The sequence below is a fragment of the Paroedura picta genome, unplaced genomic scaffold (genome assembly GCF_049243985.1).
Source record: "Paroedura picta isolate Pp20150507F unplaced genomic scaffold, Ppicta_v3.0 Ppicta_v3_sca21, whole genome shotgun sequence".
Lineage (NCBI taxonomy): Eukaryota > Metazoa > Chordata > Lepidosauria > Squamata > Gekkonidae > Paroedura > Paroedura picta.
In genome coordinates, this window is record NW_027518618.1 from 4,748,809 (window position 1) to 4,773,650 (window position 24,842).

At 52.8% G+C, this 24,842-nt stretch overlaps 1 protein-coding gene across 1 annotated transcript in view; it reads right to left on the bottom strand.

The window, feature by feature from the left end:
* Positions 1-24,842, bottom strand: part of SPTBN4 (spectrin beta, non-erythrocytic 4) — a 79,315-nt gene that overhangs the window by 38,223 nt on the left and 16,250 nt on the right. Inside the window, exons 7-17 of the mRNA XM_077318725.1 lie at positions 17,209-17,324; positions 15,666-15,778; positions 14,713-14,900; positions 13,970-14,087; positions 13,669-13,827; positions 12,710-13,012; positions 12,080-12,230; positions 11,098-11,974; positions 10,522-10,659; positions 7,803-8,183; positions 7,341-7,716 (exon numbers count right to left, since the gene is read on the bottom strand). Coding sequence (XP_077174840.1) covers positions 7,341-7,716; positions 7,803-8,183; positions 10,522-10,659; positions 11,098-11,974; positions 12,080-12,230; positions 12,710-13,012; positions 13,669-13,827; positions 13,970-14,087; positions 14,713-14,900; positions 15,666-15,778; positions 17,209-17,324 — 2,920 coding nt within the window. The remainder of the gene's footprint in view (positions 1-7,340; positions 7,717-7,802; positions 8,184-10,521; positions 10,660-11,097; positions 11,975-12,079; positions 12,231-12,709; positions 13,013-13,668; positions 13,828-13,969; positions 14,088-14,712; positions 14,901-15,665; positions 15,779-17,208; positions 17,325-24,842) is intronic.

Below are 24,842 nucleotides of genomic sequence, written 5' to 3' on the forward strand. Positions count from 1 at the left end.
TGGCAGAAACACCCGACCTTGCTGGGAGGGGGGGGGGTGTTGCAAAATGGTGACCGCTCAGTGGAGAGCTCTACAGTCCCTCGCTTCAAAATAATCCACCCCCAGCGACACTCCTCGTCCACCCAAAAACTAAGCGCTGAACCCTTCTAAAGATGAGACAATAAGCTTCTATGTTCTGGCAAGGCAGTGGTGTGAATCACTCCAGGGAGGCAGGGAGGGAGCAGTTGTTTTTGTTGTTGTTGTTAGGTGCGAAGTCGTGTCCGACCCATCGCAACCCTATGGACAATGGTCCTCCTGTCTCTACCATTCCCCAGAGTCCATTTAAATTTGCACCGACTGCTTCAGTGACTCCATCCAGCCACCTCATTCTCTGTCGTCCCCTTCTTCAATTGCCCTCGATCGCTCCCAGCATTAGGGTCTTCTCCAGGGAGTCCTTCCTCCTCATGAGGTGGCCAAAGTATTTGAGTTTCATCTTCAGGATCTGGCCTTCTAAGGAGCAGGCAGGGCTGGTCTCCTCTAGGACTGACCGGTTTGTTCGCCTTGCAGTCCAAGGGACTCGCAAGAGTCTTCTCCAGCACCAGAGTTCAAAAGCCTCAATTCTTTGACGCTCGGCCTTCCTTATGGTCCAACTTTCACAGCCATACATGGCAACTGGGAAGACCATAGCCTTGACTAGATGCACTTTTGTTGGCAGGGTGATGTCTCTGCTTTTTAGGATGCTGTCTAGATTTGCCATAGCTTTCCTCCCCAGGAGCAAGCGTCTTTTAATTTCTTTGCTGCAGTCCCCATCTGCAGTGATCTTGGAGCCCAGGAAAATAAAATCTGTCACTATCTCCATTTCTTCCCCATCTATTTGCCAGGAATTGAGAGGGCCGGATGCCATGATCTTCGTTTTCTTGATGTTTTGCACTCTCCTCTTTCACCTGCATCAAGAGGCTCTTTAGTTCCTCTTCGCCATTAGGGAGGGAGCAGAATGACCTCCAATTCAAGCAGAGCAGAGCGGTTCATTTCCTCAGCTGACCATTGCTGCCGTTCTCTTAAAAGGGGCAGTGCAAGACCCCATGCGCCTCCAGAGTGCTGCTGAAGGCCGCTCATGTGCAGAGCTGAAAGGGGACACTGATCCAATTTTGGTTCTCCCTCCCCAGGTCTACATTGCAGCATAGTAATCCTGCACTGCTATTAACTTAACGTTGCCTCACTGACCACTCGCAACCCACACCAGTACTAGGACCCGGTCACAGCCACGAGAAGGGGTGCAGAGCTGAGAAAGCACCAGCCCCCCCCCAGCCCCAAGGCCATGCTCCTCTGTCAACACAGATGACGCCTGCAACATTCACCTGCCGTTGAATCATATGCAGGCAGCCTGAGAGGCACTCCTGGTTTGGGCTTTAGACGGAAGGATCTGGACTTCCTGGATCCACAAGAGTTCAGGGCTTGGAAAAGCTACTCTGCAAGCACTCTGTGATTCAAGGAGCAGGACCCCAAAGCAGCCGGGCCAGGCCCCACATCTCCGAGGAGGAAGCCAAGGGGTGTGGGGAGTGCCTTGCTCTCTTCCTCTCACTTTTTGGGGCGGACTTGAGGCTTTTGGTGCCTGATGACTCAACACACCCTCATGTGACTTAGCTGCACGTGGGACCAGGTCTAGGCAGCTACAGGGGGGTGGGCAGGCTTGGTCCTTTGGGGCAAACCCTGGCAGGGAACGGGTTGGGCTTCTGCTCAGCTTGTGAAGCCAGCAAGGCCCGAGGGACCCTCTGCCAGGTGGGCAGCCCTGAGGATCCCAGAGCCGTCAACAGGCACCGGGTTCATGCCCCACTTTGGGACTATTTTTTGGCTCTCTGTCACCGGAAACACTCCTGATCACTTCCTTTCCTCTCTTGTCATCCTCAGAATTGACACTTGGCTTCTGGGACGTCGGAATTTGCTGAAGAACCAAAGCGGAGAGAAATACGAGTTGCTAGTAAGCCCGGCAAGACCTATAAGCAGCAGCCAAGCAATAACTCTTTTAACATTATCTGCTTGCTGCTTAAGGACTTTACAGGCCTCACAAGCAATCCTACAAATAGGTGGGGCCCAAGCTGTGGATGGCCTTAAAGGTTAAAACCGAAACCTTGATCCGGGCTACAACTGGCAGCCAGTGCAGCTGCCTCAGCCCCAGCTGGGTATGGGCCCCCCAAGATGAGCCGGTGAGGACCTGAGCAGCCACATTCTGCACCAGCTGCAATTCCTGGGTCAAGCTCAAGGGTAGAACCGCACAGAGCGAGTTGCATAAATCCAGTCTGAAGGTGACTCTTGACCGAATCACTGTGGGCACAGTCCGAGGACCGGTAGGGCGCTAGTAGCTTTGCCTGGGGAAGGGGGTCAATGCTTGCCAGCTACACCTACATCAATAAGGAGGCATCCAGGATCACCCCCAGATTTCTGGCCAAGGGTGAGATGTTGAGCCGCACCCCAGCCAAGGTGGGTAGACGCACTTCCTGACCTGCCGCCCTCCTTCCCAGCCCCAGGATCTCCGTCTTGGAGGGGTTGAGTTTCAAGCAACTCTGCTCCAGCCATCCAGCCACGCCTTCCAAACATCTGGCAAATGTGTCCAGGGGAGAGTCTGGATGGCCGTCCATCGGGAGGTAAAGCTGGGTGTCATCCGGTTATTTGGTGACGACCCAGCCTGTAACTCTGGACCAGCTGTCCTAGAGGGCGCGTGAAGACATCGAACAGTGTGGGGGACAGTATCACCCATTATGGATAGGGGCGCGACAATTCCTCCCCCACAGCCACCCTCTGTGTTGTGAGCAGCCTTTCCTGGAAGGCCTTCAACCTGAAGCCAGACGCATCCAGCAAAAGGCCCCTCTGTTGTCAGATGCTGGACCAGGATCCCGGTGGCCATCCAGTGGCTTCTTTATTCTACTGCTCCTGATGGCCCAGCAGAAATGGGGGATACTTCCTCAGGGGAAGGGAGGAGAACTGATTCCTTGGCCAGCTCAGCAGCTAGACCTAAAAGGGCAGAGGTCAGGTGGGCATCCTGAGAGCCCCCTCCCCTAATACCAAGCCTGTGGTCTCCTGCAGGCAAGCTGCCCCTGTGAACAGATGATGCTTGCAGAAGAGGGATTGTTTTAGGTGTTTTATGTACTAGGGGTTTTATGGAGGTTTTACATGTTGTTACCCACTGCGAGCCTCAGGGGAGCAGCGGGCTAGAAATCTAATAATAACAATAACAACAATAATAATAGTGAGTACGGGTGCTGAGACTGCCCACAAGGTGCCGGCCAAGAGCTGAACCCCTGGAACCCAAGAAAGGGTCCCAAGCAGGTGGTGCTTATTATAAACTCAGTGGCCCCACAGCCTTTCAACTGACTTCAGTCGGAGCTGGGAGGCCCCAAAGGGACGGCAGGGCAGAAGCAGAAGAGGGCTGGAGAGGAAGACAGCAGGGCCATGGGAAGAAGCTGGAGGGCCCAGGGTGCAGCAGCAGCAGCAGCAGCAGCAGGGGAGGGCTGCCAAAGGGGGAAACACATTACAGGTCCCCGCAGGCCAAGAGCGGGCAGCCAGAGCACTTGGGGTTCAGCAACAATTCAGGTATGGTGGATAGTCCAGAATCCTGGTGGAAGGGAAAAAATCAGTGATCCCTGGGACTCAACTCTAGAGACAGGACAATCATGCAGTGTCCCACCGATTTCGGTCTGCCAAAAAGGGCCCCCAGCCAAGCAAGCTGGAGAACGTCAGCAGAAGAAACTCTTGTGCAGAACCAGGAGGCAGCTCCTGAGGTGGAGAAACAAGCAAGGAGCGGAGCGGGTCAGAATGCTGCTCGAATGCTGCCCCCCTGCCATAGCCCTAGAGAGTGTCCTGGAGTCAGACTGCAGGGATAGGGATGCCTCGGTAACTGCCTGGGCGCTGGGGCAGCTGGTCGCAGAGCCAGCCCGAGAGGGAGCTGTGCCTGCCTTGGCTCTGAGCAGGGCTCAGGACCATGGGGGCATCTGGCAGATGGAGGAGGAGAGACCAGAATAGTACTAAGGGAAGCATTTCCATCAATGGAAAGAGGTCCCCAAGGGCTTACAGCCATTGCCTTTGAGGTCAAAAATTTGCAGCAATGAGGGGGCAAATCAGAAGGAGGTTTAACAGAAGAGTCAAGACAGTCCAATCCCTCCGGCCTGGAAACAACTGAAACCGCACTCCAGCATGGTGTAGTGGTCAGGCTGTCCATCTAGCATCTGAGACACCCGGGCTCAGGTCCCCTCTGCTCTGGACGCTTGCTGGGTGACCTTGGGCCAGGCAGCAGAAACAGCATCACAATAGCCAAGGGGAGAGCACGGCAAGCCCCTTGGGATCCCTCTGGAGGTAGGCCTGTTCATGGGTGCAGCTGACTTCTGGCCACCCCACAGGGCTGCCAAGGCAAGGGCTTCAGGCAAGGGCTTCAGCCGAGATGACCGGATGAGACTGGGCTGCAGGATACCATCCCGCAATTCCAAGCGATAAATAGACAAGGCCCAGACAGGACGTAAACCTGAACTCAGCAAAGGAGCCTGGGAACCTGCCGGCTGAACAACCCGAGTCAAGGAAGGCATTCGAAAGGCTGAAGGCTGGCCTGAACAAGGGGGACCAGAAGGAGACCCAGGGTCTGTTAGAACAAGCACAAGTTGACGGTAAGGCAAGCAAGAGGAGGACGTGAGGAGCAGGTGGCTGAAAACAGCGAGGAAAGCAAGGGGCATTTCTTCCAGTCTACCAGGAGCAGGAAACTGGGCTGCTGGAAAGACAAGGACATCAGAAGAGAAATGGAAGGCAGGGCTGGTTTGGATCAAAAATCCATTGTGAAGAGGTTTAACCCCGGAGAAAGCAGGTCTAGACACAGGTCTGAATAATGCACTGTAGCCCAGCAACAAAAAGCAAGTGATGAAAAATATATTGAGAGACAGCTTATTAAAGACCTGGAAGTAGTATAGAATTAGTCCAAATGTATCACTCTTGAAGTCTGCAGTGGAAGCATTTCTGGACAATCCCAGCAAAAAAGAATAGACTTTAAAATATAAAGATCTGATTAATGCAAAAGGTCAAACAAAGGACTGGCATGATCTGCTACACAAGGGTAAAACTACAGACTGGCTTAGCCATATGCAGAAAATTGTGAGGCTGAAAACTGATCTAAAGGACACTGGCCATGCTCAGAAACCCATTTGAATTTGAATTGGAAATTATACAGAACAAAGTATAATTGGGACAAATGTCTAAATGTAGAGAGTGAAGCAGAGCAAGTTAAAACATATATGGAAAAATGGATGCAGAATTTTTGTGAAAATATCTCATTTGAGGTTTGGGAGCAATTATGGTGTAAGAATGTAAAACTTATGAAATGTCAATCACTGAGGGAAAATTGATACAAAATGCTCTTTAGGTGGTATTTGACCCCGAAGGGTATAAGTAGAATGCCAGGTCAGCTTGATGGGCTTTGCTGGAGATGTTAGGATACCGCTGGCTTCTTTTTCCACATGTGGTGGCCATGTAAAAAGATCTAAGGGTTTTGCATAAAAATCCATGGAAAAATGCAGGAAATCCTAGGAACTATGTTTCTGCTAGATCCAAAGTTCATGATGTTAACTGTTTTTCCCACTACCTTATCTATACATGCCAGGGAATTTTTTTTCATGCAACTTTTGCAGCAAGACTCTTGATTGCAGCAAGACTCTTGATTGCATCATGTTGGAAACAACAAGAACCAGCTGACGTGCACCAGAGACTGCAGAAGATCAGAGAGCGGCCAGGCATGCCTTATTTTCTTGCTATTCTTTATCTCTATCTTTAAGCATAAAAAAATTATTAAAAAAAAAAGCAGAGAAATTGACGGGATTCTTTGCATCTGTTTTGACTGTGGAAAATGTGAAGTATATATCCAAGCCAAAGTTGCTTTAGGGGGAAGATTTGGGTCAAATTGAGGTAAAAACATCCAAAGAGCCCTACTGGGTCAGACCAGGGAGGGCCCATCCAGTCCAGCCTCCCGTCTCACCCAGGGGCCAGCCAGTTCCCCTGAAGGGCCAGCCACAGGGCAGGGAGGCTGAGGCCTTCCTAAGGACATCAGGGGAGCCCTGCTGGGTCAGACCAGGGAGGGTCCCTCCAGTCCAGCCTCCCGTCTCACCCAGGGGCCAGCCAGTTCTCCTGGAGGGCCAGCCACAGGGCAGGGAGGCCGAGGCCTTCCTAAGGACATCGGGAGAGCCCTGCTGGGTCAGGCCAGGGAGGGTCCCTCCAGTCCAGCCTCCCGTCTCACCCAGGGGCCAGCCCGTTCCCTCGCAGGGCCAGCCACAGGGCAGGGAGGCCGAGGCCTTCCTAAGGACATCAGGGGAGCCCTGCTGGGTCAGACCAGGGAGGGCCCATCCAGTCCAGCCTCCCGTCTCACCCAGGGGCCAGCCAGTTCTCCTGGAGGGCCAGCCACAGGGCAGGGAGGCCGAGGCCTTCCTAAGGACATCGGGAGAGCCCTGCTGGGTCAGACCAGGGAGGGCCCATCCAGTCCAGCCTCCCGTCTCACCCAGGGGCCAGCCAGTCCCTCTACAGGGCCAGCCACAGGGCAGGGAGGCTGAGGCCTTCCTAAGGACATCAGGAGAGCCCTGCTGGGTCAGACCAGGGAGGGCCCATCCAGTCCAGCCTCCCGTTTCAAACAGAGGCCAGCCAGTTCCTCTGCAGGGCCAGCCACAGGGCAGAGAGGTCGATGACCTTCTCTCGCAACCCCCCTCATCTGTCTCTTTTCTGACCTGAGAAGTCCCGACTCGTCAGCCCTTCCTTCCCTCATCATCTTGGTTTCCCTGAGGTGAAGTTCTGGGACGATGAGGGAAGGTGAAAACTCATATATCTCCAGGACCAAATGGCATAAGCTGAGGAAATGGGTGATAATTCTCGTAAGTAGATATAGCTTATCACTAAAATTGGTCTCCACTTGGCAAGCCAGTAGGCTGCACTTTAGAGATTTTGGTTAAATAGATCCATTTTGGAGCCATTTGAGATTTCAATCTATGTTCTGTTTTTGTATTTGGAAAAACCATTGGTGAAGAAGAGCTTTTCAGAACACAGCATTGACTTGGCGGCTTCTCCAGTCTCAAATCTCCAGGTACAGAATATCTGTGTTATAGAGACACCGCTGTGGGTTGGAACATCGTGCAAGAAAATGTTTGCACAGCAGCTGCCCGTATTCCGTTATCCATTACAAACTTTTGTGGTGGCAGAAATGGGGATCAGGAGGCTGGGGCCAGCTGTCAGGGCCATACCTTCTCCGATGGTTTCTGTGCAAGACTTGGGCTCACTGGGGGCAGAACTGTGAGGGGGCTTTTAAGCCCTCCTCCCCCCCCCCTTGTCCCCCTCCCAAGCCTCACCTGGTTGTTCAGACAGAGATCTGCCTGCCGGGCATCACGCAGGAAGAGGAAGAAGATGTGTGCTTGGACCAGCACCTCCCGCCGGTTCTCCCACATCTCCAGCAGCTTGTTCCAGCCCACGTCCAGCTTCTGCAGCCACTGCTGGAGGGAGAGGTAGGGCAGCTCGGCCTCCTCCAGCGCCAGAACCTCGTTGACCGCTTGGATCTTGGCATAGTCCTCCTCGTAGCGGTTGATCTCCTCCTTGAGGGAGGCGTGCTGGCTCAACAGACGCTCGGCCTCCACCAGGTCCCGGGGCAGCTCCTCTGTGGCCACCGCTGCCTGCGTTTTCACCAGCCACGTCAGGAAGCCATCCAAGTCCTGAATGAACTGCTGCAGCCTGCAGCGAGACGGGAGGTAAGCAGGCAGGCGAGGGCTTCCCACTCATCCTCTGAGCCCCGACCCCCCCCCTCAGTCCCCGCTGACCTGCTGGCCACTGTGAGCGAGTCCTCCCAGCCCTGCAGGGTCCTCTTCAGGGCCTCCCATTCCTCGCTGATCTCCTCAAAGTGCATCAGGATCTCCACAGCCTGCGCCGGGTGGGTGTTGGCCAGCCCCTCCCCTTCTTGCTGCAGCTCCACCAGGCGGGGCTCCAGGACCAGCAGGGCAGCCTCCATGGTGGAGAGGCGCCGCTGGAGGGAGAGGACGCTGCCCAGGTCGCTGCTGTTGTACTGGGTGGCCTCCACGGCCTTGCGCTTCTCGTGGATCTGGGCTTTGATTTCATTGCACTCCAGCAGGTAGTTCTGGATCTTCATGATGGAGCTGAGGAAGTCCTTCTTCTGCTCGACCAGCTCAACCACGTGGTTCCACCTGGCCACAGGCACAACAGAAGTTCAGCTGCCTGGCAGGGTCCCTGGCCTTCTCCCTTTGGCTGCCCACGGCTGGCACAAAGAGCCTCCGGCCCGCCAGTGAGGGAGGCTTGGCAGAACTCAGGCTTCTGGCACCACTGCCCTTTGGCAGGTCAGCTAGCAAGACTTTTCATTGCTGCCCTCTGAAACTCTACCTCCAGCATGAGAGATGGAGAGCCCCTGGACTGGCACTAAGTCTCCCCCTATCCCACGGGAGGAGGAGGAATAGGAATAGGAATAGGAATAGGAATAGGAATAGGAATAGGAATAGGAAGAGGAAGAGGAGGAGGAGGAGGAGGAGGAGGAGGAGGAGAAACAGGAAGAGGAGAAGAGGAAGAGGAAGAGCTAGATTTTTATACCTTGCTTTTCATTACCCAAAGGAGTCTCAAGGGGGCTTACAAAGACCTTTCCATTCCTCTGCCCACAGCAGGCAACCTGTGAGGCAGGTGGGGCTGAGAGAACTCTGAGAGAACAGAGGTCATCCAGCTGGCTGCATGGAGAGGAAGAGTGGGGAACCAAGCCCAGTTCTCCAGATGTGAGGGCAACACACTTGGCTATGACACCCCACTGGTTCTCCCACTTCCCCACCATCCTGTCCAAAAGCCTCTGGGACCTTGCCCTCCAGCTCCCCCAGCAAGCCCCATGGAAATGACGGCTGAGCCATCAGCCACAGGGACCCCTTCTGCATGAGGAGACATACCTTGTTTTAGCCTCGCTTCTGGTTGCCTTTGCAGGCAGCAAGCTGAAATTTGCTTTCCTCCCCCCATTTTCCAGGCTGGTTTCTTGGCTGAGTCTGAAGGAGGCAGTCTCCCAAGATGCTTTGCTCCCTTCCCCTTTTCCAAAAGTGCCCCCCTGCAGAAAGGTGCCCACTTGCACCTTTCTTTTAATTGTGCCCCTTCATTCCATGTCCCCCCCTCCCCCCAAGGTGTTTAAAAAAAAAAAAGGTTTTTGCCTTGATTGGTGGGTTGTGATAACAAGCAGGTCGGTTTTCTTCCCTGGAGGACAGGGAAAAGGAGGCACAGACTCCTCCGGCCACCCATCTCCCATCTGAGCCAAAAGCTGGCTTCTGAAGAACAGGGCAAGGCGGCATGGAGAAATCTGTGCTCCCCTTCCCCCTCATCAGAGCCTGTGCAGCCTCGTGCAGCCCTTCCCCCAATGCTTCCCAGAAAACACAGTCCTGCTTGTTATAATGACCCAGCGTTGTAATGCAATAATCACCTTTGTTGTTGTTTAAAAAAAAACACCTGGGGGGGAGGGAGCAACATGGAATGAAGGGGTTCTGTTGGGGGGGAGGGACGAAGGGCATGTAGAAGAGAGGAGCACTAGGGCACCGTTCCCATGGGGGAAGGGAGGGGGGATGGTGACGAGGAAACGGGCGTGCCCAAACACTAAATATGGCGGATGCTGCAAATAGTCAAATGCAGGCATTTCTGCACTGAACAGCCCTGAAATAGACCCCGTTAGTCCTTGCTTGAAAAAGTGAAACCCCCATTTCTGAGGCTTCCCTTGCTGCAGAGCAAATGAGGGGGGCATTTGGGTCTGCACCCGAAAGGGCAATTTTCAGAGCAGAAATGGATGAAAAATGCAACCCTATACAAATGCAACACCAAGCCCAAACCCTAATGCAGAAGCAGTCAGGGCGTAAGAGGAAAGACCCCCCGGGTTGGGTGTAAAGCAGCATAGGGGGTGGGGGGGTGTGGGGGTCCATGGCAGAGCAGAGGTCAAAGGGGCATCCCTGCTAGTGACTAGCAGTTGTGACCCAGCTGAGCCAAGCTCAGTCCAGGGGCATCTCAAAGAGAGCCAGTTTGGTGTAGTGGTTAGGAGTGCGGACTTCTAATCTGGCATGCCGGGTTCGATTCTGCACTCCCCACATGCAGCCAGCTGGGTGACCTTGGGCTCGCCACGGCACTGATAAAACTGTTCTGACCGGGCAGCGATATCAGGGCTCTCTCAGCCTCACCCACCTCACAGGGTGCCTGTTGTGGGGAGAGGAAAGGGAAGGCGACTGTAAGCTGCTTTGAGCCTCCTTCAGGTAGAGAAAAGCGGCATATAAGAACCAACTCTTCTTCTTCTTCTTCTTTTTCTTCTTCTTCTTCAAAGGATGCTGGACCATGTAAAGGGGGCCCTACCACCTGCCTTGTGCCCCAAAGGAGCCAGAAGCCCCAGAGATCCTACTCTCAGGCAGGCAGGATTCCTAATGGGAGACCCCTGGAAGGCCCCCTCCCTTTCCCCACTCTGCACATGTCCCAGTGTGCCACTGTCTTTCTTCAGAGCGTCTCCGAGCGGAGAGAGCCTCTCACCTGCTGTTCAGGTGGCCCTGGCAGGACCGGACTTCAGAAGAGCTGGGATGGTCCCCTTCGACCAGCTGCTGCACAATCTGGTTGACGTCCAGGATCCGACCCATCAAGCTGTTCATCTCCTGGTCAAGGCTTTCAAACCTGGGCAGTGATGAAGAGGGAGAGCCGCTGGCCAGGGGCAAACATCAGGAGGGGCCCCCACCACCAGCACCTGGCTTCACCCCAGCAGAGTTCTCCCCACTCCCATACTCTCTTGGCATCCTTTCACACCCCTCTCCCAGCCCTGGGCACTTTGCCTCCAAACCCACTGGGGCATCAAAGGGTCCCCCGCCCTTGAAATGCATCCACAGAGACATGGGTGTGTTCATTTCTTGAATTGGCACTCCCCCTTTCTCTCCATACGGGGACTGGTGTTCTCCCCTCCTCCAGAGCATGTGACTGGCCCCAGAGCATCCAGTGAGTTTCCACAACAGAAGGGTGGATTCACAACAAGGTCTCCCACAACACTCTTGAGCACTTTGTCCCACTGGCTCAAAAGACCACTCTCTGGGCCAGAAGGAGACCCCTCCCCACCCTGACCTGTGCTGGACCACCTCGACCTCCTCCAGCCGCTGGGGCACCTCCATGCGGTTGAGCCACTGCTCCTTCTCGTCGATCCACACCTCGCAGGCGTTGACCTCGCTGAACATGCGGTAGACGGCCAGGGCATCCTGCAGCCACTGGCGCCGCAGCACGGCCACCTCCCCCACCTCTCCGTAGAGCTGCTCCACCTCCACGATGCGGATCTGCACGTCCACCAGCGCGTGGTAGTTGGGCGCCAGGGAGGCCAGCTGCTGCCGCAGGGCCAGGACGGCCGCCCGGTGCTTGTCGATCTCCTCCATCACGCCCTTGTGCTTCTTGACCAGCGACTGGGTGGAGTACTCGTCGTGGCCGAAGTCGTCGCTGGACACCAGGCGGTAGGCGTCCTGCAGCCAGGCCACCAGGTCGTCCGTCTCCGCGCTGAACTGGTAGAAGCTGGAGGCGTCCTGCAGCCTCCGCAGGCGGGTGGCCGCCAGCTCCTCCAGCCGCTTCCACCGCTGGCGCACCTCCCGGATCTTCTCCTGGATGCTGCCTGGGGGGGCCGGGTGCTTCCGCAGCAGGCTCTGCTCCCCCCGCTTCATGGAGCTCTGCAGCAGGGAGCGCCGCCCCCCCAGCTCCCCCAGGAAGATGTTGTGCTTGCTGAGCAGCTTGGCCACGCTGCTCAGGTCCTTGCCGTAGCTCTGGGCCGAGGTCAGGATGCGCTCCTTCTCCCGCACCCAGGCCTCCGCCTCCTCCATCTCCTGGAAGAAGGCCCACAGCTGGCGGGAGGACTCCAGCTCCTTGTGCCGCTTCGAGGCCAGCTCCTGCAGCCGCTCCAGGCAGCTCTGGACGTGGCTCACCCGGTTGCGGATGATCTGCGGGTCACAGGGCTGGTAGCCTGGGTGGGCAGAGAGAGGACACGGCACAGACTGCCAAGCCCCGCCCCGCACTGCGGACCCCAGAGGAAGAGGGAAAGGAGGGACCCCCCCAGCCCCCTGCCTACCTTCCAGCTCCGCGAACTTGAGGGCAGCGGCGTTCAGGGCCTGCACCCGCTCCGTCTGCACCGAGATGTCTGCCTCCAGCAGGCCGTGCTTCTGCAGCAGGTCCTCCACCTCCAGCAGGTGCTTCCCAAACTCCTTGGAGCCCAACTGGGCCTGCGGGGGAGGGGCGAGGGGGGGAGTGGGCTCCACGGAGCGACGTGGCAATGGCCAGCCCCTCCCAAGACCAGACACAGCTGAGCCCGTGCTCAAGACTGGCAGAGACCCCGCCCTCGGCACGCCCGGAAGGCCCTGCAGCTCCAACGAGAAGGGCAGGCGGGGGCTGGGGGGCTGGCGGGCAGTGCCCTGGATCCGCTGACCCTCAGTGGCCACATGGATCAGAGAGCTGAGGGGGGAACTGCTGTGCAATATTTGTTGCAGACCGCTCTGCAGGGAGGCCCCTCCTCTGGGCCCCTCTTCCCTGCCTGATCCCCAAAAGAACCTTCAATCCTGCCAGCCAACAGACGTGCAGACGGTGGGGCAGTCGAGTGGCTCCGAGGGAAGAAACTGGGGGTGTGCACTTGCCCAGCAACAATGCTGGCTGCAGTCATCGCCCGCCCCCCCACCGCCAATCCCCCCTCCTGCATGAGCCCCACCTGCATGTCATCCATCCAGTCGATCATGTAGACCATCTCCTGAAAGACCTTCTGGAGGGCCACGTTCTGCTCCAGCCGGGCCCTCCGGGCACTGACCAACTCCATCAGGAGGCGCCACTGGCGCAGGATGTTGTCCTTCTGGGCGCCGATGCGCTTGCTGTCGTAGAAGCCCTCAGCCTCCATCTCCTGCGCCAGCTCCACCACCACCTGGATGCGCTCCTGGTAGGACGAGATGTCCGCCTCTATGGCCTCGTGCTTCTTCATCGCTGCCTCCACGGCTGGCAGGTCGTAGCCAAAGTTGTCCTGGTTGGGGGGCGGGCAGAAAAAGGGAGGCAGCTGAACCATGAGTGGGAGAAGCAGCAGCCTTCTGGGCATGTGCAGAGTGCCTTTTGCACACACCCTAGTAGAGGCCCTCATAGAATCACAGAGTTGGAAGGGGCCATACAGGCCATCTAGTCCAACCCCCTGCTCAACGCAGGATCATAGAATCATAGAATCATAGAGTGGGAAGGGGCCATACAGGCCATCTAGTCCAACCCCCTGCTCAATGCAGGATCATAGAATCATAGAATCCTAGAGTTGGAAGGGGCCATACAGGCCATAGAATCATAGAATCCTAGAGTTGGAAGGGGCCATACAGGCCATCTAGTCCAACCCCCTGCTCAACGCAGGATCAGCCCTAAGCATCCTAAAGCATCCAAGAAAAGTGTGTATCCAGCCTTTGCTTGAAGACGGCCAGTGAGGGGGAGCTCACCACCTCCTTGGGCAGCCTATTGCACTGCTGACATCTCCCTCAGTCAAGGGAGATGTCCCAGCATGCTTTGGGAGGTGCCGGCTCCCCCTCTTGTGGTTCACATGAGATTCTGTTCAGAGGGGTGACCCCTCTGCCCCCAAGAGGCAGGAGGAACTTGGGGTGCCATTCCTTCCAGTGGAGAGCAGCGGGGGTCCCTCCTGCCTACCTGGGAGACCAGCCGCTGGTTCTCGTTCAGCCAGGCCTCCCGCATGGCAGCCTTGTGGTCAAAGCGCTGGGCCAGCAGCTCCAACTTCTCCTGGCGGATCAGCTCATTGCGCAGAGCCACCTCCCGCTCGTGCTCCGCCTTCTCCAGTCTGGTCCAGCTCTGGACATGGGAGAGACATCCTGGCAGGGCAGCTGTGCTGGGAGGCGCCGAACAAAGGCCCCGACAGGCAGACGGACAGGCAGACGCACCCACGGCCCCTCCCCAGCGGCCTCCCTCTCCCGGCCCCCTCCCCATACTCTACCTTGTTGATGTCCGAGATGCTCTTCCCCTCTCGGGGCACGTAGAGCTTGCGGTTGTTGGCTCGCAGCTTGCTCTGGATGGAGAAGAGCAAGACCTCCAGGTTGCCTTTCTCCTGGAACCTGCAGGCAAAGACCAGCAGGCTGAGCCTTCCTCCTGGGTACCCCCAGGGGGGCTCTGGCGCCTTCCGTGCCCCCGTGCAGGGAACAGGGCCTGCCCCTGGAGGGGGCAGAAGAGCAACAGTGACTGCCCCACACAAATCGGAGAAGCCCTTCCACATGAGGTCCCCTGGCCAGACTGTAGGGCATGTCACCCCACCAGGGTGCCCACCGCCATTTTTTCTGGAGCTTTCAGAAGATGGGCCTGCTTTGGCCCAGCAGGGACTCGGACATCCTGTTCATGAACAGCTCCAGCCTGAATTGCCAGGGGATTTCTACACTATAACCTCTGCCTGGCAATTTGTGGTTGGCTCCTGTCTTCTTGTAGTCCTGAATGCTCCCCATGTCCAACTGCCAAAGGCGCCTGCAGGTCAAAAGGGCCAGGGGTCCCTGTTCTAATGAGTCTCTGCTGCCAGCTGGGGAAAACTCAACCCCTCCCCCCCCCCCATACACACAGCAGGTTTCCTGGCACAAAGTCCTTGAGGGCTCGGGGGAGCGGGTGAAGGCTCCCATGCCCAGCCAGCCCCATAGCCCCAGCCCCAGCCCCAGCCCCGATCTGCAGAAGCACCCCAAAGTTGGGCCTCCTCACCGGACGGGCTTCTCCAGGGTGCAGAAGGCGGTGAAGGACTGCAGCTGCTGCTGGACCCCGGCCAGGGAGTTGGCAAATTTCTGGCTGCTGATGGCCTTGACCGTGAGCTCTATCCACTCCAGCAGCTCACTGGCCAGCCTCTCGTAGCGCTCGATGACCTTCTCAATCTCCAGGACCTGGTCCAGCACCTGGGGGCCGGGCAGAGCACAGAGTGAGTCCACAGCCACGGCTTCCCACGGGAGCAGCAGCATGCACAAGGCCTCCAGAGCAGCAGAGCAGTCCCTCTGGAAGTCCCTCCTCACACCAGCTCCTCCAGCCCCATGTCCTTACGCACAGCACGTGAGAGACCTTAACCCTACAGGGCTGAGAGCTGGCCTGGCCTGGCCTGGCCTCTCCAGGTCTTGGAAGCTCCAAAGCATGGCCCCTCTTTGTCCTCAGAGGGGAGACCACCAGGAAGCCCAGGGCGACCATGCAGAGGCAGGCAACAGCAGACCCCCCCCCTGCCCCGCACCATCGCAGGTGTGCCTGGGGGCCCAGCCTAGCCCAATCTCATCACATCTCAGAAGCTGTTGTCCCAGGTGAGCTCTTGGAAAGGGAAGCCCCAGGGAGTCCCGGGTTGCTACGCAGTGGCAGGCAGTGGCCAACCCCCTCTGGACGTCACCCGCCTTGAAAACCCTACAGATTTATAAGTCCGGAGCTCTCCAAACAGGGTGAGAAAAGGAAAGCCAATCCCCCCCCACACACACACACACACACACACTCCTCCATGGTTGGCCTGCAGAGAGTTTCAAGGCATGGAGAGGAGGAAGTCCCCTGCGGCGCCCTCCAGCCCCCTCCAGCCCCCAGTCTAGCCATTCTGCCTGCCTCCAGTTTTGCGGAGGAGTGCTGGGGCCCGGGGCCCCGCAGAGAGAGACTCGCAGTGCCACAGCCGTCCCAGGGAAGGCCAGTCCCACCTTGCCGATCCGCTTCCCCTCCACGGCCAGAGCCTTCATCTTGGAGAAGTAGTGGTAGAAGGAGACAACGTAGGTGAGGACCGACTTCTCATCCGGGTGCTCCATGAGGACGTCTGCGGGAGGAAGGGCAAGGGGAGTGAAGAGAGGCCACGCTTCTCCCACCACGGCCTCCACCAAAAAGACAGGCCTCACCCCACCCCAAAGAGCTTACCCATGGGGGGGCAGAGGCAAGCGTGAGCACCCTCCTTTCCGCCGGGGCTGAGAACACAGCCCACCCCCAGACGGAAGAGGGCAGGGCTCCCCTCATTCGGGGAACAGCAGGACAGGAGATTCTGGTTCAAATGCAGTGGAATCAGATACAATATCTCAACTGGGAACGTATCCGCACTGGGGTTTCGCCTCAGATTTCCATTCCCATCGGGTCTTTTTGTCCATTTCCAGACAGAAATCCCCCTGAGTCATTTGCCTTCAGCAAGAGAATCCTCTAAATTCTGGTTTTCACTTTTTGAACTGAGCCTTTGGGGGAGAGCAATATATAAATATAAACAAATAAAATAAACTGGGGTCTAAATTGGAGCTGCCTAATGCAGAAAGGTAGCCATTAGGGCTTTTCCAGTCTATGTTCAAGGAGAATCGCCAAGGTCCCCTTGTTTCCCCAATCCAAGCCCGCACCGCAGGAGGTGTGTGCGGCTGGGATAGGTGGAGGGGAATGAAAGCGCCACCTCCTCTGTGCTCCTGCTGGAGAAAGCGGTGATGGAGGCTTGTGGGCCTGAGACCTGAAGCCAGGGGCACGGGAAAAGGCAACGGCAGCACCCTTCGCTGGAGCCGTGCTGGGCCAGGGCTGTGCCAGAAATAGAAGGGCATCTTTCGAGTCCTCCCTTGGTGATTCACCCTGGTGGTGACACTGGCAGCATCTGTGCGGGAATGGAGCTCAACAGACAGCCCACCTCCCCCAATGCATCTCGGATCAGCCAGGGGAGGGCTTCAAATGTACTCCAAGATCCTCAATCTCAAGCACATGGCAAGAGGTCAGGTGGCATCCAAGTCACACAACAGGAAGTCACATGACATCAGAGCTGCATGACAGGAGGAGACGGAGTTATGACCTCCCTTGGCCAAGGTCAGGACTAAGGCGGGACATAGAGAGAGATGATGGGAGAGGGAGCCAGGGGCAGCCTGCAAACTGGCCTCACGTGGTGAACGCCAGAACCACAGACAAGGAATCCCATTCACCAGTGAGGGACCGTGCCTAGCTGCCCAGCTGCTGCTCCTGGCGACACAACAGTCTTCTGTAGTCCAATGAATCAGGATCCTTTTAGCTGGAGATGCAGCGCGTGTGCTCTCTCCCCTGAGCAGGGGTCTCCTGAGCCCCAGCATCCTGCAGGCCTCAAGGAAGCCCGACTACAACAGAGGGAAAAGACCCTGCCCGAGGGACTCTTTGCCACTTTTCAGCCTGGAGCCTCTTCCAGGGCATACCAGGTGAGTGCAGATTCCAGGGGAAGCTCTGCGGTGCCCACCCGCAGGGGTCGGATCTGGATCTTACCTTCTGGGTCGAGTAGTTTGGCGAGGCCCAGCTGCTGCTCGGCCGTATTGAAGGCTTGTTGAAGATTGTAGGCAGCATTCGATTTGGTGAGCTTCGTGAAATCAATGATGTCCGGCCTGTGGCAGAAGAAAATGGGCTCTGAGCAAACGTGATCCATCCAAACAGAACTTGAGCCTGAACTGAACCCATTTTGGGTTCTGCAAGGAGAACGGAGACACTCTGGAGGTGGAAGCCCCATTGCCAAGCCTGTTCAGTCGAGGAGCTGGAAGGGAGCCGCTCCAACCAAAGGGATCCCCAGGCTGTTGAGCAGCTCTCTGGAGGACTGAGCTGCCAACCAAACACCAGACAGTGGCCTTCCCAGACCAAGGGGATAAATCATCCCAGCCACCCGACTCCAACTCCTGCACCCAGCTATAGCTGCTTCCAACAGCCCTCCTTTGCAGTTGACCAGCAGACCCGCCACGCTGGATGCGTTACAAAACAATTGGACAATACCTGTCCTCATGGTAAAATCAGAGCCCAGTGGCATCTTTAAGACCAACAAAGAATTACTCAGGCCGTGAGCTTTCAAGTGCATGAACTCTTCCTCAGACAATGGAACAAGGATCATAACAGTACAGATATTAGGCAAAAGTAAATTTGTAGCAAATTTGTAAACTGTGTCATAACATTATGCAGTATGATAATCCTTTGCTAAAAAAGCTAATCAGTCCTTTGGGTTCAGTTGCAGTTCACAAAAAGGAGGAGAAGGGAGAAGGAAGAAGGGAGAAGACGAAGAAGACGACAAAGAAGACGAAGCAGAAGACAAAGAAGCAGAAGCAGAAAAAGAAGACGAAGAAGAAGATGAAGAAGACGAAGAAGCAGAAGAAGCAGAAGACGACGAAGCAGAAGCAGAAGACGAACAAGCAGAAGCAGAAGCAGACGAAGAAGACGAAGCAGAAGAAGAAGACGAAGAAGACGAAGCAGAAGCAGAAGAAGACGAAGAAGACGAAGAAGATGAAGCAGAAGCAGAAGAAGAAGAAGAAGAAGCAGAAGAAGAAGAAGAAGATGAAGCAGAAGAAGAAGAAGCAGAAGAGAGGGGAACCAGGGGCTCTGCTATTTTAGACTTGATTCTCATCAATAGGGAAGAACTGGTAGATGAGGTGGAAGTAGTGGGCACACTTGCTAGCAGTGGAATTTTTAATCGTGGGAAAGAATAAACCTTTACATAGTCGTACGTATAGACTGGACTTCAGGAAAGCTGATTTTCACAGGCTTAATGTTGCGTAGAGTCCCGTGGTCAGAAAGACTCCTCTTGGGAGTCCAAGAGGGCTGGGAGTGAAATACTGAAAGCTCAGTCACAAACAATTCCCATGAGAAGAAAAGATGGAAGGGGCCTAAGGAAGCCAAGTTGGCTCTATCAGTAGTTGTCAAAAGATTGAGGAATAAAAAAGAGTCATTTAGGAAATGGAAGTAAGGCCTTATTACCAAGGATGAGTATAAACAAATCACCAATAATTGTAGGGGGACTGTTAGAAAACCTGAAGCTCAATATGAGCTTAGGCTAGCAAGAAATGCTAAACATAACAAAAAAAAAGCTTCTTTAGTTATATTTCAAGCAAGAAAAAGAATAGGGACACCATAGGACCACTGAGAGGGCTGAACTGCTTAACTCCTATTTTTCCTCGGTCTTCTCCTGTGAGGGAAATAGTGATCAATGTGACAAAAACATAACACAACATGGGGGACAGGAATTGTGGACTAGGATCACTGTTGGAGCAGTCCATAACCACCTAGTTTCTTTAAATGAAACAAAGTCTTCTGGGCCGGATGAACTTCATCCAAGAGTACTAAAAGAACTTGCAGATGTCATCTCTGAACCTCTGTCCATTATTTTTGACACTTCTTAGAGAACGGGTGAGGTGACAGATGATTGGAGATGGGCAAATGTTGTTCCTGTCTTCAAGAAAGGGAAAAAGGAGGATCCGGGTAATTATCGACCCGTCAGCTTGACATTTGTAGCTGGCAAAATTTTGGAACAAATAATCAAACACTTGGTCCTTGAGCAGCTGGAACTGAGAGCTGTAATTTCTAAGACACAGCACGGGTTTCACAAGAACAAGTCATGTCATACCAACCTTATCTCTTTATTCGAGAAAGCGACTACCTTGCTGGATCAGGGGAATGCCGTGGACATAGTTTATCTGGCTTTCAGTAAAGCTTTTGATAGGGTTCCACATGATATTCTTGTTGACAAGTTGGTAAAATGTGGTATGGATCCTAATTCTGTCAGGTGGATCAATAACTGGTTGACAAATTGTACCCAGAGGGTTCTTGTTAATGGTTCAGCATCTTCTTGGAAAAGAGTGACAAGTGGAGTACCCCAAGGATCTGTCCTGGGGCCTGTGTTGTTCAACATATTTATAAATGATTTGGATGAGGGATTAGAGAGGATACTTATTAAATTTGCAGACGATACTAAACTGGTAGCAAACACAACTGAAGACACCAAGAGAATACAGGATGATCTTGATAGGCTCGAGAAGTGGGCTAAACTGAATAAAATGTTCGATAGGGACAAATGTAAAGTTCTGCATTTAGATAGGAAAAACCAAATACACCAATATAAGATGGGGGAGGCTTGTCTTGGCAGTAGCACGTGCAAAAAGGATCTAGGAGTCTTAGAAGACCATACATTGAACATGAGTCAGCAGTGTGACTCAGTGGCTAAAAAGGCAAATGGGATTTTGGGCTGTATCAAACAGAGTATCGTGTCCAGATCACGGGAAGTGATGGTACTACTTTACTCTGCTCTGGTTCGGCCTCACTTGGAGTACTGTGTTCAGTTTTGGGCACCCCAGTTGAAGAGGGATGTTGACAAACTGGAACGTGTATAGAGGAGGGCAACAAAGATGGTGAGGGGTTTGGAGACCAAGACATATGAAGAAAGGTTGGGGGAGCTTGGTCTGTTTAGCCTAGAGAGGAGACGACTGAGAGGGGATCTGATAACCATCTTCAAGTATTTAAAAGCATGCCATATGGAGGATGGAGCAGAATTGTTCTCTCTTGCTCCAGAGGGACAGACCAGAAAGAATGGGATGAAATTAATTAAAAAGAAATTCCATCTAAACATCCGGAAGAAGTTCCTGACAGTTAGAGCGGCTTCCTCAGGAGGTGGTGGGTTCTCCACCTTGGAGATTTTTAAACAGAGTCTGGAGCAACTGACGGAGAGGCTGATTCTGTGAAGGCAAAGGGGTGGCAGGTTACAGTAGATGAGCGATTGGGATGTGAGTGTCCTTTATAGTGCAGGGGTCTGGACTAGATGACCCATGAGGTCCCTTCCAACTCTATGATTCTATGATTCTAAGAGTTGAAGGAGGTTAGCATGCCTAGTGAGATAAGAAGCCAATGTCCTTGTTGAGTCCGGGGTATGCCATTGTTTGGAGTGTTATAATAACTTGCATTTGACAGTGTAGATTGGTTTTAATAGTTTTAACTATGGGTTTTGTTGCAATTTTTATCTTGTAAACCACTGTGAGCCTAAGGGAATGGCGGTATAAAAGTTTAATAAATAAATAAATTTCTGCAATCTCCCTTTCTAGTCTATTCTTGAAGTTACTCCCCTGTCAAGATTCCTGTGTCTGAGTATATGCAAAGTGTAGATCCTGAATCCTTCCAATAAAGACTTTTACTTAAAGCTTCGAAGCCCGAGAGTGATGTCTATGGAGTGACTCTACGGGGTCTCAACCGCCTGGTTCCTGACAAAGATGTAACACAGAACAAAGTCAAGGGTTTGTTGACTACTGAAACCTTTGATGAGAAATTTAAGGAAGCTGAGTTTAATCTAAACCATTTTACTGAACAATTAAGACAATAAGAAATTTTTATTGGGACAGTAAATATTATTCTTTATTATCATAAATCTATAGATGTTGAACTTTACACCCAAAGCTAGGTATATCCAGAGAAGCCTCTTAAAACATTAGCAGATAATCAACCATGTTCCAGGGTGCACCATTTCCTATGGGACAACCAAAATTAAAGACATATTAGTATACTCTGATATGAAGAGCCATGCGAACAATCACAGAACTCCAGGTAACAAAAAAGGAGGATTTGCAATGCAATAAATGTTTTATCTTGACAGTTTAGTCTGGAAGTTTCTAGTATAACTCTTTGTTGTTGTTGTTGTTGTTGATGATGTTAGTTGCCATACATTGCAACTGGAAAGACCATAGACTTGACTAGACGCACTTTCACAGCCATACATTGCAACTGGGAAGACCATAGCCTTGACTAGACGCACTTTCGTTGCCAGGGTGATGTCTCTGCTTTCTGGGATGCTGTCTAGATTTGCCATAGTTTTCCTCCCCAGGAGCAAGCGTCGAAGAAGAAGAAGAAGAAGAAGAAGAAGAGTTGGTTCTTATATGCTGCTTTTCTCTACCCGAAGGAGTCTCAAAGCGGCTTACAGTCGCCTTCCCTTTCCTCTCCCCACAACAGACACCCTGTGAGGTGGGTGAGGCTGAGAAAGCCCTGATATCACTGCTCAGTCAGAACAGTTTTATCAGTGCCATGGTGAGCTCAAGGTTAATTTCTTTGCTGCAGTCCCCATCTGCAGTGATCTTGTAGCCCAGGAAAATAATGTTAATTTAAATCACTTTCCAAACTGTGGGATAAAACATACTGTCTACATAATCCAATGCCCCTGTCTAAAATGCTGTGGTCTACATCAGTTTCAATACCTGTGTAAGAAATTGTGAGTTTCCTGAACCCAGGACACCTCAGCGGGCAGGTTGGAGGACCACTTAGAAGGGTCAACGCTTCCTTGGAAAAAAGAAAGAGCCACACCATCAGATCTACCTGACAGGAGATTAAGGCTGTATGCTGAACAGGTGAGGGAATAATACTTGAAGATGTTATCCATTCAGTCGCATCTGACCCTCGCCGATTCTATAGGAAAGCTTCTGGCAAGCTTCTCTGTTAACAAACGCTTCTTTTAGTTGGTTCATGGTCATCCCTGTGTCAGCTTTGATCGTGTCGAGTCAGCGGATCATTTGGCAACCACATTTCCTTTTGCTGCTGACCATGCCGAGCATTAATGATTTTTCTAACGAGTCTGACCACATGATGAGTCCAAAGTAAGGGAGCTTTAGCCGTAATATCTTGCCTTCTAATGACATAGTTGGTTTGCTCCTCTCTAAAACTATCTTGTTGGTAACTTTGGCTGTCCATGGGATTCGCAGCATTCGTCTCCAACACCATAATTCGAAAGCATCTATTCTCCTCCCGTCTTCCTTCTTCAGGGTCCAGCTTTCGCATCCATCGATGTTGACTAGCTGGCATTTTGTATTAAAGCTGATATCTTGACTTTTCCACATGTGGTTCATGCTTAACATTGCATTCCAGCCCAGCGTTATTCGCCGTTTGATTTCACAGCTGCGTCCACTACTTTGAGTGATCATGGAAACAAGAAAGATGAAATCATCAATACATTCAATGTTCTCATTCTTAATCTTGATTTTGGTGCTACTGCCAGTAGTTGTCATAATCTTGGTCTCTTTGGTATTTAGGTATAGTCCCATCTTTTCACTTTCTTCTTTTAGTCTCTTTATCAGGGTCTCCAGATCACCCTCCGATTCCGCAAGGAGTTTTGTATCATCTGCATAGCGGAGATTATTGACGTTACGACCTCCAGTTTTGACTCTGATCATAGATTCTTCCAGATTCCACATAATTACCTCTGTATAAAGGTTAAAAAGAAAGGGTGATAAGATACACCCTCGTCTCACTCCTTGGCTGACCTTGAACCAATCAGTGTCTCCATATTTTGTTCACACTGTGGCCTCCTGGTTGGTGTACAATAAACTGACAAGGTGGGTTAAGTGGGACGATACTCCCAATTCATGTAAGGCACCCCATAACTTCTTGTGATCAACACTGTCATACACTTTGGAATAATCAACAAAGCATAGATAGATGGCATTTTGATATTCATGTTTTTTTTCAAGAATCCAGTGCAAATTTGCAATGTGGCCTCGGGTGCCACAACCAAGTCAAAAACCAGCCTGGACATCCGGTACCTGAGCATCAATGGTTGACTTGAGACCGTTCTGAATGATCTTCAATAAGATTTTACTTGTATGGGAGATCAGGGCTGTAGTTCCATAGTTTGAGCAGATACGAGCATCACCTTTCTTTTAGTAATGGGATAAAAATGGACCTTTTCCAGTCTGTTGGCCATGTGCCAGTTTCCCAGACTTTTTGGCATAATGCTGAGATTGCTGCTGGTGGAACAGACCTGAGTAGTTCCACTGGAATGTTATCTATTATTTGGGAGCTGTTTCAAGGCCCATATCATATTCCAGAATAGACGGTTCCAATTCGTGTCAGGTGTTTTTGGCTGGTGACTGAGGCACCTTGGTGTTTGCATATAATTCTTCTGCATATTGTCGCCATCGATCTTTGATGTTGGCTTGGTCAGTCAAGTCTTTTTCATTCTTGTCTTTGATGGTCACTTTACGAGCAGTGAAGGTGTTCCAGACTTGTTTCACCTGAGCAAGTTGGCATATGATGTTGCTTCTAGTACACTCCTCTTCCAGTTGCTTGCATTGTTGCTTCCAATATGATTCCTTATCTTGTCTGGCAGCACCTTGAAAATCTGCATTTAGCCTCCTGAATTCATCTCTCAAGCCAGCAGTTTTTGCTGCTCTTCGTTTTTCAGTAATTTTGATGGTGTCGGTACCTTATTTTTTGTTAATTTTTGATCTGAGGCTGGGTTGTTTGGTGATAAATTGTATTGCATGCAGATTGCATGCAAATATCAAGTATCAGTTGCTGCACCACACATGAGGAAGCCTTTGGCACAACAGGAAAATGAACCCTGGAACCTGGTCTGCATATGCTTGGAGTTGAAGGCCCAGCTGGATGAGCTGATGGGGGCAATGATGTCTGTTCCTGGGAGATGAGGGGAAGGGGAAGGCATTCGTCGAGCAAGTTATGAGCTGGCGGCCACAGGTGAGATGGTGGGGAACTCCTTGGCAGGTACTACAATGTCCACCACTACCACCACAGTCTCCTCAACCTGTGGGAACACTGCTGGAGGAACGGCTCCAAACTGTTCACGGAGCGTTCAGCGAAGCACAGAAGTTCCACACCTATTTCAATGGATCCTCTGAGAAGTTGTCATTTTTCCTGGTTCAGGTGCAGACCTACATGGATGAATGTGGATTCCTCTTCCCCAACAGAATCTCCTGAGTGTGCTATGCGGACTCCAGCTGTGAACTGGTGTGTGGGTCTCCATGATCTAGATGCCCTAGAGCCCCTTAACTTTGACCAGTTCATGCAAGCCATGCACGAGCATTTCAAAGACCCTCTCCATATGGACATGGCTCAGGAACAACTGAGTAGTTTGCGGCAAGAATCTAAGATGGTCTTCCAGTATGCAATGGAGTACTGCTGCCTGGCAGCCAAAGTCTATGACTGGAACGAGGCCACCAAGGTTCAATTCTTTCATGAGGGTATGCGTCCTGATCTCCTGCAGCAGTATATGGGACAGGCAGATCTTACCTCCCTTATGGGATAGGTGCACCTCGCAGGAGAGGGGGTGGTGCACTTCCAGATAATGAAGACAGTGGAGGCCTGACACACCAGGAAAG